At 43.0% G+C, this 11,934-nt stretch overlaps 1 protein-coding gene across 2 annotated transcripts in view; it reads left to right on the top strand.

Moving 5' to 3' along the window:
• The window catches only part of ESYT2 (extended synaptotagmin 2), a 133,846-nt gene extending 128,629 nt beyond the window's left edge, over positions 1-5,217 (top strand). For both annotated transcript variants that reach the window (XM_045003352.1, XM_045003354.1), the window contains 3 exons: positions 1,172-1,277; positions 2,337-2,386; positions 2,471-5,217. In XM_045003352.1, the coding sequence (XP_044859287.1) occupies positions 1,172-1,277; positions 2,337-2,386; positions 2,471-2,516 (202 nt within the window). In that variant the 3' untranslated portion in view covers positions 2,517-5,217. The remainder of the gene's footprint in view (positions 1-1,171; positions 1,278-2,336; positions 2,387-2,470) is intronic.
• The last annotated feature ends 6,717 nt before the right edge of the window (positions 5,218-11,934 follow it).

Here is an 11,934-nt window from a genome sequence, read left to right on the forward strand (position 1 = left end):
CTTGCAAGACTTCTCCCTTACAGAGCCAATCTGGAAACAAGATCTTCCCATTTTAGAATTGCCATTGCCAAAGTGTCTCAGTCCCAGGTGTACCCTCCACATAAGTGAGCTCCCGACTGTGGCTTGACTTGCGCCTTCCCTTTCTTAGTCCTTACAAGGATTTGGGACTGTAGCGGGAATTCTAGGGTGCTTGCTGTTTAGCTGTAGCCAGCTCAGTAGACCAGCACATCTGGTCTTTTGGATGGTGGAAGGAGAGGACAATCTTCAGTCAGCCAGATATTAGAGTAGCATCAGTCCACTTTGCTACCAGAGCCCTGGTTTTTAGATCTTTAAAAATAGACCAGAAAAACAAGAGGGTTGTTAAAATCCACGGAGGTTTCCCGAAGACTACATCTCCATCCTCCCTTCCAGGTGACAGATTTGAGTTTCTTTGATAAAACAAAGTGCTTTACAGAGCAGTGAGTCAGGTATGTGTATGGCAGGGACAATAGATGTGAATGCATAGCTGGAGTCATGGTATAGAGGCTTCCCTCACTCTCCAGAAGTGCAGAGGTCCCAGATGTAAAGGAACGAAATGCATTCCACTCTGTGAGTAGGGAGGATTTCAGAGTCTACTTGGCTCCTTGTATGCTGTTGTGGGGGAGAATTGGGGAGGGACTGTGCTAGAAGGGCATGAGGCCAGTGGCTCTGCTGCTGTACAGACCCACCAGCTGTTTCCCCCTGGAGAATGGGGACATTGAGCCATGGAGTCTGATGCAGACTTGAATCTTGATTATGAAATGTGAAGCATCACTACAGGGTGGAGAGTAGGATTCCTCCTCCTATTTCCCCAGATAACCAATGATCAGCCCATTTATTAGCACTAGGTGCTAGGAACAGGATCAAACGTGATAGCTCTGAACATTTGATTTAAGCACTGAACACTTTATTGAATGGAAATGTTGGACAGGACAGTAGGATTATCCTCTTTTTTCTTTTTTTCCCTCTCTCTCACCCATACCTTATTTGTCGTATGCTTTTATTTTGTAATGTAAAAGAAATGCTCTAGAAATGGGCCAGTGAGAATTGTGGTGTTTAGCAGCAGCAGCAGCAACAAAACTAGCACAGTTCAAAGAATATTACATGTTTCAGGCACCAAATCCTCACTAAAATGATATTTTTTTCATGTTAGCTTTGATTTCAGTGTTTCTCTACCTGACGTGCAGAAGAGGACGCTAGATGTAGCAGTGAAGAACAGTGGTGGTTTCTTGTCCAAAGACAAAGGGCTGCTTGGCAAGGTAAGTTGAAAACAAGCTGAAAAATATCATGTAGCAGGTCACAGCTATAAAGACTAAAACCTTTGGGCCTAAGCCTGACTGAGTGAGTGCCTGGTTCACATCTATTGTTTTTCAAAATCAGTGGCATTCTATACCTCAAGCCTCAGTGAGGACAGGAAAAAATGGCAAGGGGTGGGAAGAATGGCAGACCAGAAGATGGCAGAAAGGGGGAGAATAATACACTCCTGCTGAAATATACACAAGTGCTCTAAATGCCTGACTTATTGATAGTACAGACAGATGAGGAGTAATAGAAATGGATGAAATGCAAGAAAATGGTCTCCCAGGATTGCAGATCCTGAAAATGGGATCTGAGCCATTTGATTTACTTTAAATTATTATTCCTGCAAGTAATTGTAGGTCCATTGTAAGGGCATGTTTACTTGGTGTTGAACTGAACAAGCAAGTAAAAGCACTTTTCAAAGTACACACAAGAAATTCACACACAGTAATCAAAACAACAAAATGTAGAAAGGCATGAAGAGAACCTCTGTCAAAGACCTTCTTTACCCCTTAAAAAGTTAATCTGTCAACCCAGTTCACCATCCTGCAAAACCTCTTTAATCTCCACCATGCCTAGGAAAGGTTTTGGGGGAAAATAGGCAAGACTTGCAGTCCTGGAAGTCACCAGATCTGGGCTCTGATGGACTGAGTAAGGGATTCCAGACCTGAGGATCATTCACAATGAATGCTCTGCTGGCCAGCTTCCTCCCATTTAAACTAGGGGGGTTTTAGCATGAGCACATCAGCCCGTCAGAGCTGCCGTGATATCACAGGAGCAAAAGTTGATCTTTCAAGTGGCCTGGACCCAAACTACTTTATAGATCAAAATCAACAACTTAAACCTCCTCTAGAAATCAACTGGTATCAAATACACATGCCAGCATGTGTGTAAAATGCTCTCTGCTGGCAATATTGCTTTCAGTGTAGCCCAGTGTCAAACTCTGACCATTTAAAGAGAAGTTTAGACTTAAATATGCACCCAGTGCATTCATTGTCTGTTTAACATCCCTCTCACAGTTATTGATACCTCTGGCATCTGAAGAACTTACCAAAGGCTGGACCCACTGGTGAGTATGATAATGTTTTGGTGGTTTTACAATAACATAACTCTACTTTAAATAATAATTCCCCTTTGCTCTGTCCCTTTTTAGGTATGACTTAACAGAAGATGGTACAAAGCCACGTGTTGTAACCTAGGCGCCGTTAGACACCAGGAGTTCCCCCTAGCATACTTTTGCCAACCTTTATATATTTTAAAAGCATTGTTCTCACAGATGTATCAATATTATTTTTATAGCTTCATTTATTTACTTATTAGACACACCCCAATAGTTTTATAACACTTGGACATTATATGTAGATTTAGCCAATCTTATTGGTAAACTTTGTATTTTAATTTGCTGAACTACTTTTCATGTTACTGTAATGTGCAATGGTATGGTAGAGTAACCTCTTGTGTTTAAATTGAACTTTATGGCAGTTGTACCTATTAGAAAGTGAAAAGATGCTGTTCTGCTGTTTTCCTGCCTTGTTTTGTATATCACCGAGGTACACTGTACCATGTAAATATATACTATTTTTTTTATAATTTTTCCATCCTGGTTTGAAGTCAGAAGAAAACAGATCAAGGATAGATATTTTCTTCTAAATGCATGTTAAATTCTTTGGACAAATCTTGTTTTGCCCTTGTAGCAAAATGGTCTTAAAATTATTAATTTTATGGATTTTTTTTTAATTGAAAGACATTATTAAGATTTGACAGTGCGTTTCTGGCCCTGTAAGGCTAGTAAAAGAAAACATACAAAACATTAATATTTTAATATTTATATAGAAATGTATTATTGGAAAGTCATTCTAGAGAATATAATAAATGTGTTTTAGAGTTGAGAATTCTAGAAACATTATATGAAGAAAGGATTGTCATGGTCCATGAATCACAGCATATAAATCTGGGGTTTCATTTGATGCAGGAATGAAGACTTATAAAACGTACAATATTTTATTATGCAGATTGACTTATTATTTCTTATTGGTGTAATTTATTCCCATAATTTATAGCACCGTACTTATGATGTTCTGAAAGAATGGTGAGGACAGTCACCTTCCATATTAGAAACCAGGTCTCCTAAATAACCACTCATGGACTGTCCTAAAAATTGCATTGTCATTACATTGACAAATAAGGTATATGAAGCATCTTATAATTCAGGCTCATCAAATAGACACAGTAGTCTTTTTATTATATGGAATATGTATAATATTAAAGTGGAGCACAAACTGGAAAAAAAAACCACTATGAAATCCAGAGTTGACACTCTTTCCGTAATTGCTTCATTGCTGCCTAATGTTCCTGGTACATGAGGCAAAATGCACCCCCAATACTACCGTGTGCCAGGTAGGTTCTTTTGAAACATTGCTGTATTCTTCTACCAGGACCCGCAACCACGTAGATAACACACACCAGCAAGAAAGTAGACAATTGAGAGTTGAAGACACACCCCTACAACCTTCCTGCTATGAATCACAGGAGGATTGTTTTTGTATCCAATTTGTTTTCCTTTTTGAAAGCTTTCTCAGACTGTTATAAAATGTGCATTATGAACGCAAGAGACCAGTGCAGCTCTTTCAGAGCCATTAGTCTCATAATCTTGGGTAAATATGCAATTAGACAACAGAAGTGTATTATTTAGTTAAGAGTCTAGAATTGAGTCTTAGCCAAGAAAGAATTTTTAAGGCAGAATAAACTCCTGAAAAAATAGCTTTATAATTACTAACAGAACCTTAATTCTAGATGTAGAATATACCTACGTTACTAAATATACCAAAGTGCCTACCGTAGATGTAGCCTGTTGTTTCCATCAAAATTAAGCATCAGCCTATTTTAGTTTGATGTCAATCTGTGTTTTCACACTATTTATCTATTACACACATACTCATATATACAGTGGAACTCTTTTATAGTGAGGTCATTTTATTTCACAGAACAGCTTCAGCAGACAAAATTCTCACTGGGAGTTTTGCAAGCATTTAGACTGCAGGATTGAACTGTGCAGAGAGCCCTATAAACCATAAGAAAACTGGAGAATTTTCCACTTCATATAACAGGTCTGCCTCTTGTTCAAATTCACTAAAGGTTCCACTCTGTGTATTAATGGGTATGTATAAATACGTACACACACTCATTATCTACACACACAATGGAATATATTATGAAATATAACTTTCCTTATGGAATAATCATTCATCCCTTTACACTGTAGGGAGGAGGAACAGAGAGAGAATGGATGTAGATGCAAATGAAGGTGCAGAAAGTAAGAGCTGATGTAAGTAAAGGAGGTCTAGCTCAGTGGCATTGCCTTTTGCCTCAGTTCAGCTTCTAGAAGGAGGGATTCTTAGTGTAAATGTAGTTGACAGCTGTGATTAACACCATGACCAGTGACATCAGGGGGTTCAGTCCCTATCTAAAGGCTAAATTTCCAGCCCCATACTATGGTTCAACTTTAAGTGCTGACTTGAGGAAGAAGTCAGCCTTGGTGCTGGATCACAAATAACCGCATGTTTTTCCTTCTTTAGTCCCTAGGAGGAAAAGGCGGTGTTTGTTGTAAAGACAAGAGGTAATAACACAAAATGGAGGAGAAAATGAATGTAGAATTTATAGCACAGATTTTCAAAATGGCTCAGCACTCACCATCAGGCCTAGATTTTCAAGATAGCCCAGCTCCACTTAGGTACCTAAAATGAAGAGGCCACATTTTCAAAATAACTGAGCACCCAACAGCTCCTATTTGTTCTCAATAGTCACCGCTGGGTGCTTTTTGAAAATCTGGCCTTGCGTAAAAAATGGATCAGAACAATTCGGTCCAAGTAAGAGTGTCTTTTTCTGCCCTCAGTAGTGGGGGAAAAAATCAGTGTGTCATAGTAACTGTTAGTCCTGGCTTGTTCTTTTATTTGGGAAGAGAAAAAAGCGAAGATGCTTATTTTTCCTTTTGGTCCAAAAAACTCTATCTCGTTAGTAAGTCAAGGTTTGAATGTCAGGTGATTAGCTTTCCATATAGTTTGTTTGTTTATCCTGTGCCTTAGAATATGAACATATAAAGGTGTTTAAAATATGTTTCAAATAAAAAATGAGCTTTGTTAGCTGTATTTACCAACATTTATGTTCTGTGATATGGAAACGGTTTTTAGAAATACTGCGCTTCACTGGGAAGAAGACCAGCACTCTTAAATTCAGAGCTGGCATAATCCAAAAACAAATCACTGTGTGTCACTTGGATTAAAAAAGATGAATCTTTTGTTTGGAATCCTTTCTTTAGCAGAGGTGCAGCAACTGGTGAGAGTTGAAATGAGAACAAAGTGTGATCTATTTTGTACAGATTGCCTTTTTTGCTCATGTAATTCTACATTATGATGCATGTATTTATTCAATAAACAATTCATATGGAAGTCAGTGTGTTGCAGTTCCCTTTCCTGCAGGCCCTTGCAAGGAGGCTAACTACAATATCTTGCAGACTTGAAAATACTAGCGCTTTCCATTTTCTGAGTTGTGTGGTATATACATTGGCTACTGTAATCAACACAGCACTCCTAGGAGGGATGGAGAGAGGTAAGTAGTATCCAGTTTTACTTAAAAAATTGAAGGAGAGAGGTTACATGATTTGCCCAAAGCCACACAGTTTGTTAGTGCAGAACTGGGATTAGCACACAGGAGTTTGTAGGTTCTAGACCCTGCATTATCAGTCTCCTCAGTTCATGCTGACTCTCAAAACTATTTGCTGAAGGAGAGAAGTTGTCAAAATTCAAACCCATTTTATGTTTCAGTTAGTCTTCACTTTCTGGAAAGATGCTGTGAGTGGAGATGCACACTGCTGAGAAGAGATTTTAAATAAAGGATTAGGCAAGATAAAGATGTATTTTTAACCACATACCAAAAATATTCTGACTTTTTTGCAAACCTTCCAGAATCTATTCTCATCTTGATGAATGTATTAATGCCACTCCTACTTTAGAGGTATAATTTCATCTCTGTGAATGAAATGCCATCCACTGCTCACAGGGCACGTAGTAGGTGCATGCAATACTTAAGTCCCCCTTAAATCCTGTTTTGAAGGCATCCACCTCTTCCCCTCCCCGCTACCCATTGTTTTATTAACCCAATGTTGAGTGTCCCTGGCTCATTATGTGCTACAGACCATACTGTATATGATGACGTCATCTATGGGAGGTTTTGAGTATACTGAAGAGAGGCAACAACACATCAACAAATGTGTCTACGAATGTCTAGCTACATTACTGCCTCGAAGTACAGCTCCAAAAGCAGTATCTCTGAGAATGACATCACAGCAATAACATAACAATAAATCTCACCAGATTAGCATGGGACAGTTAGGATAGGTTTAAATACCAATGGTTAGGAACACTGGTACTGCCATATTGCAATAGACCCAAAGTCCATTTAGTCGAGTATCCTGTCTGATGATGGTTAGTACTAGCTGCTTCAGAGGAAGGTGTAAGAACCTCACAGTAGGCAAATAGAGGATAACATGCCTGCACATTGTTTTATCTTGATCTCTAATGGTTAGAGCAGGGGTAGGCAACCTATGGCACACGTGCTGATTTTCAGTGGCACTCACAATGCCCAGGGCCTGGACATCGGTCTGGGGGGCTCTGCATTTTAATTTAATTTTAAATGAAGCTTCTTAAACATTTTAAAAACCTTATTTACTTTACATACAACAATAGTTTAGTTACATATTATAGACTTTTAGAACCAACATTTATGTTCTAAAAACATTAAAATGTATTACTGGCACGCGAAACCTTAAATTAGAGTGAATAAATGAAGACTCGGCACACCACTTCTGAAAGGTTGCCAACCCCTGGGTTAGAGAATGGCTTAAGCCCTGAATCATGAGATTTGATATTCCTTACAACATTTTTATCATTAATTATGATAACCCAGGATGATATTGTCATCCATATAAATGTCCAGTCCCTTTTATTAATCTTGCTAAATTCTTTGCTTGAACAACTTACAATGGAAGTGAGTTCTGTGGTCTAATTATGTGTTATGGGAAAAAGTATTTCCTTTTATCACTTTTGAATTTCCCAGTTAATTTCACTGAATGTCACTAAATTCTTATATTATGAAATTGGGAAAATGGAAGCTGCTGTTTATTGTTGTACATACTTGTGCCCTCTCTATTGCCTTCTTTCTAAGACAGACAATCCCAAACCTTTGATCATTTATGTCACCCTTCTCTGAATCCCCTCTAGTTCTGCAATATCTCTTTTGAGATAGGGTGAACAGTACTGCACAAAGTATTCCAGATGAGGACACACCATTGATTTATGTAATGGTATTATAGTATTTTCCATATTATTCTCTCATTCCTTATGCATCCTGCCATCTTGTTTGCTTTTTTGACTGCAGCTGAACATTGAAAAGAGGTTTTCATTGAGCAGCCTACAATGCTGCCTGGTTCCTTTCTTGAACTGACAGTTAATTTAGGAACCTGTAAGGTATAGGGGTAGTTTAAACTTTTCTTTCCAGGGTGTATTACTTTTTGTTTTTATCAGCATTAAATTTCATTTGTCGTCATGTTGTGGGTTAATGCTAATTTACATAAGTTTATCTGAAGTTCTTCAGAGAATTTTTTGGTCTTGACTAACCTAAAAAATTGTGTCATCCGCAAATTTCACTATTTCACTACTCGTCCCCCTTTTCAGATTATTAATCTAAATAACACTGGACCTGGTACAGAATGTTGAGGCCCCTCACTGTTAAACTTTTGTCATGATGAACATTGACAATGTAATCCTACTCTTTGTTTTCTGATTCATGACACTCCTTTGCTTCTCCCACCAGGACTATTAAACTTCTATAGTAGTCTCTTACGAGGGACCTTGTCAAAGGCATTTTGGAAGTCTAAGGCCTTGTCTACACTACAAGACTATTTCGAATCTACTTAAGTCGAATTTGTGGATTCGACCTTATGAAGTCGAATTTGTGTATCCACAGTAAATACACTAATTCGAATTTCTGAGTCCACAGTAACGGGACTGGCGTCGACTTTGGAAGTGGTGCACTGTGGGAAGCTATCCCACAGTTCCTGCAGTCCCCGCTGCCCATTGGAATGCTGGGTAGAGCTCCCAATGCCTCCTGGGGGAAAAATGTGTCGAGGGTGCTTTTGGGTAACTGTTGTCATTGAACCGTCAATCATGCCCTCCCTCCCTGAAAGCTCCGGCGGGAAATCTGTTCGTGCCCTTCTCTTGTCAGTTACAGCGCGTACGCCACAGCACTGCGAGCATGGAGCCCGCTGCGATCATCGCTGCGCTTATGGCCGTTGTCAACTCCTCGCACCTTATCGTCCACCTCTTCCACAGTCAGCTGCTGAGAAATCGGGCGAGGAGGCTCCGGCAGCGCGGTGAGGACAGGAATTCACAGAGTGGCGCAGACCTCTCACAAAGCAGGGTACGCCGCGCAGTGGAGATCATGGTGGCAATGGGTCAAGTTCATGGTTTGGAACGGCGATTCTGGGCCCAGGAAACAAGCACGGACTGGTGGGACCGCATAGTGCTGCAGGTCTGGGATGAATCACAGTGGCTGCGAAACTTCAGGATGCGTAAGGGCACTTTCCTTGAACTCTGTGACTTGCTGTCCCCTGCCCTGAAGCGCCAGGACACCCGGATGCGAGCAGCCCTGAGTGTGCAGAAGCGAGTGGCCATAGCCCTCTGGAAACTTGCAACGCCAGACAGCTACCGGTCAGTAGTGAACCACTTTGGCGTGGGCAAATCTACCGTGGGGGTTGCTGTGATTGAAGTAGCCCACGCAATCGTTGAGCAACTTCTCTCAAAGGTAGTGACTCTCGGAAACGTCCAGGACATCATAGATGGCTTCGCCGCGATGGGATTCCCAAACTGCGGTGGGGCTATAGATGGGACTCACATCCCTATCCTGGCACCAGCCCACCAGGCCAGCGAGTACATTAACCGAAAGGGCTACTTTTCAATGGTGCTGCAAGCACTGGTAGACCATAGGGGACGTTTTACCAACATCTTCGTTGGGTAGGCGGGCAAGGTTCATGACGCGCGTGTGTTCAGGAACTCTGGTCTGTTTAAACACCTCCAGGCAGGTACTTTCTTCCCGGACCACAAACTAACGGTTGGGGATGTGCAGATGCCTACAGTGATCCTCGGGGACCCAGCCTACTCGCTAATGCCCTGGCTCATGAAGCCCTATACAGGCGCCTTGGACAGAGAGAAGGAACTCTTCAACTACCGGCTGAGTAAGTGCAGAATGGTGGTGGAGTGTGCTTTCAGACGTCTCAAGGGGAGATGGCGGAGCTTACTGACTCGCTCGGACATCAGCGAAAAGAATATCCCCGTAGTTATTGCTGCTTGCTGTGTGCTACACAATCTCTGTGAGAGCAAGGGCGAGACCTTTTTGTCCGGATGGGAGGTTGAGGCAAATCGCCTGGCTGCAGTTTACGCTCAGCCAGACACCCGTGCTGAGAGAATATCCCAGCGGGAAGCGCTGTGTATCCGGGAGGCTTTGAAAGCAAGTTTCCTCGGAGAGCAGGGTAACCTATGACTCTCCACTTGCTTTCAAGAGAAACTGACCCTGGGCCTGTGTCTGTATGTGTCGATTTTGATCTGCGGTTACATACCCCGTTCTCCAAGTTTCCCCCACTTCCAAAGCACATTTTAAAGCAAATTAATTGTTACACTCATTATTAATAAATCTTTGTTTTACTTTGCATTTCTGTTCAGATGTTGAAACATGGACGCATACTGTGCTGGGCACGGTGTACACTGACGTACAGACCGCTTGTTCCATAGAGGAATGACATCCTCCTGCTCCTACATAGGTCTCTGGGGTGGGGGACGGTTGCAAGTGGTTGTGCATGAAGGGGAGGGATTGCAGGAAGGGGTGGGTTTGCAGGAAGGGGCGAGTGGTGCCTTCTTTGGATAGGGGTTTGGATGACGGCAGTGGGCTGCGGGTTTGGGCGTAGGAAGGGGTGAGGGGTGTGGGGGAAGGGTGAGTATCTGTCCGTGGATGAGGGCTCTTGTTGGGGCTCAGGGCAGCGGAGAGGCTCGTTGCTACGGTGGAAGAGCATGGTAAGGGCAGCGTGCCTTAACATTAAGGGGGTGGCAGGCGCTAGGACCCTGGACAAGCATACACATCACAGAATGACCCGGGGCAGCATACACCACACAGAGTGACCCTGGTGCCTACTGACTGCAGTGTGTGTGTGCCCTGCAGTTGATCATGGCCCCAAGTCTGTACCCTGGTAATGTAGGCTATACCGTGCAATTATAAATCCCCTCCCCCCCCATACACAAAAAAATCCTCTGACACGAAAGACGTGACCGAAACAGTGAATAACAGCAAACAGCTTTTAATAATCTAATACACACTGGGGGGATGAAACTTGGATTTGGGACTGGGTGAGCCTGTAAGGGAAGCACCTCTACAAATTTATAGCGTGAGAGGTGTGTGGTACATTAGCGCTATGCAGTGGTGCAGTGACAGTTCTCACGGCCCCTACCGCCCCTCCGTCTTGTACTTTTGGGTGAGGGGGGGCAGGACTTCTTGGCGGGGGAGGGCGGTTGCAGATACACTGCAGGGGGGCTCTGTCCTCCTGCCTGCGGTCCTGCAGAACATCAACAAGACGCCGGAGCGTGTCCGTTTGCTCCCTCATTAGCCCAAGCAGCGTTTGAGTCGCCTGCTGGTCTTCCTGCCGCCACCTGTCCTCCCGTTTGATGTGTGTGCGATGCTGTTGACATAGGGTCTCCCTCCACTGTCTCTGCTCTGCCGCCTCGGCTCTGGAGCAGGCCATCAGTTCCGCGAACATCTCGTCCCTAGTCTTTTTCTTTCGCCGCCTAATGTGCGCCAGCCTCTGCGAGGGGGATGCCGGGGCAGTCCGGGAAAGAGCCGAAGCTGTGTGATGGGAAAAGTAACTGATTTCCTTGAACAGATACATGTTTGCGAACAGTGAACACAGTCTAGTCAGTTTCTCTGAACAAGACCATACAGGGCAACAAGTCTCACGAGATCTCAGGACAAGTTCGAGATTTCGGAATACGCTCTCATTGGCTGCGGCATTGCACAGGAGAGCGGACAAGTGGGGAGAGACAGCTGAATCCGTCTAGCAGACAGTCCTGGTAAGCCTTACAGTACATTCTGCTTATCAGTTAATGGATAGCTGTGCCCTCCCGCTAAAGGCAATCTGGAAATCATACTCTGACCCTTTTCCAGCCACTCCCGCCAGTGCACGGGAAAGATCAATGTATGCTTTTCCTATGTGGCCTACAACACGTGGCTGTTAAGCGAGGGTCATTGTTATGCAAAGTAAAAGTCAACCATTCACAACAGTAACAATACACTAATTGCCCTAATTAGATGCAGCATTTCATGAACGAGATCACCCTGATGCGGGTCCCTCAGAGTCACAAAGAGCGGATGCTAAGGGAAGCCCTGCAGAGACCAAGACCATATGCGGCCATGCTTGTGGAGGCGATGATTCCCATCTACATAACGATGTCCTGGCGCGGAAGAGTGTGCTTCCACGGAGCACCCAACAAGGCACCTCTCCCCAGGAACCTCCTGCGGAGG

The sequence above is a fragment of the Mauremys mutica genome, chromosome 2 (assembly GCF_020497125.1).
Source record: "Mauremys mutica isolate MM-2020 ecotype Southern chromosome 2, ASM2049712v1, whole genome shotgun sequence".
Classification (NCBI taxonomy): domain Eukaryota; kingdom Metazoa; phylum Chordata; order Testudines; family Geoemydidae; genus Mauremys; species Mauremys mutica.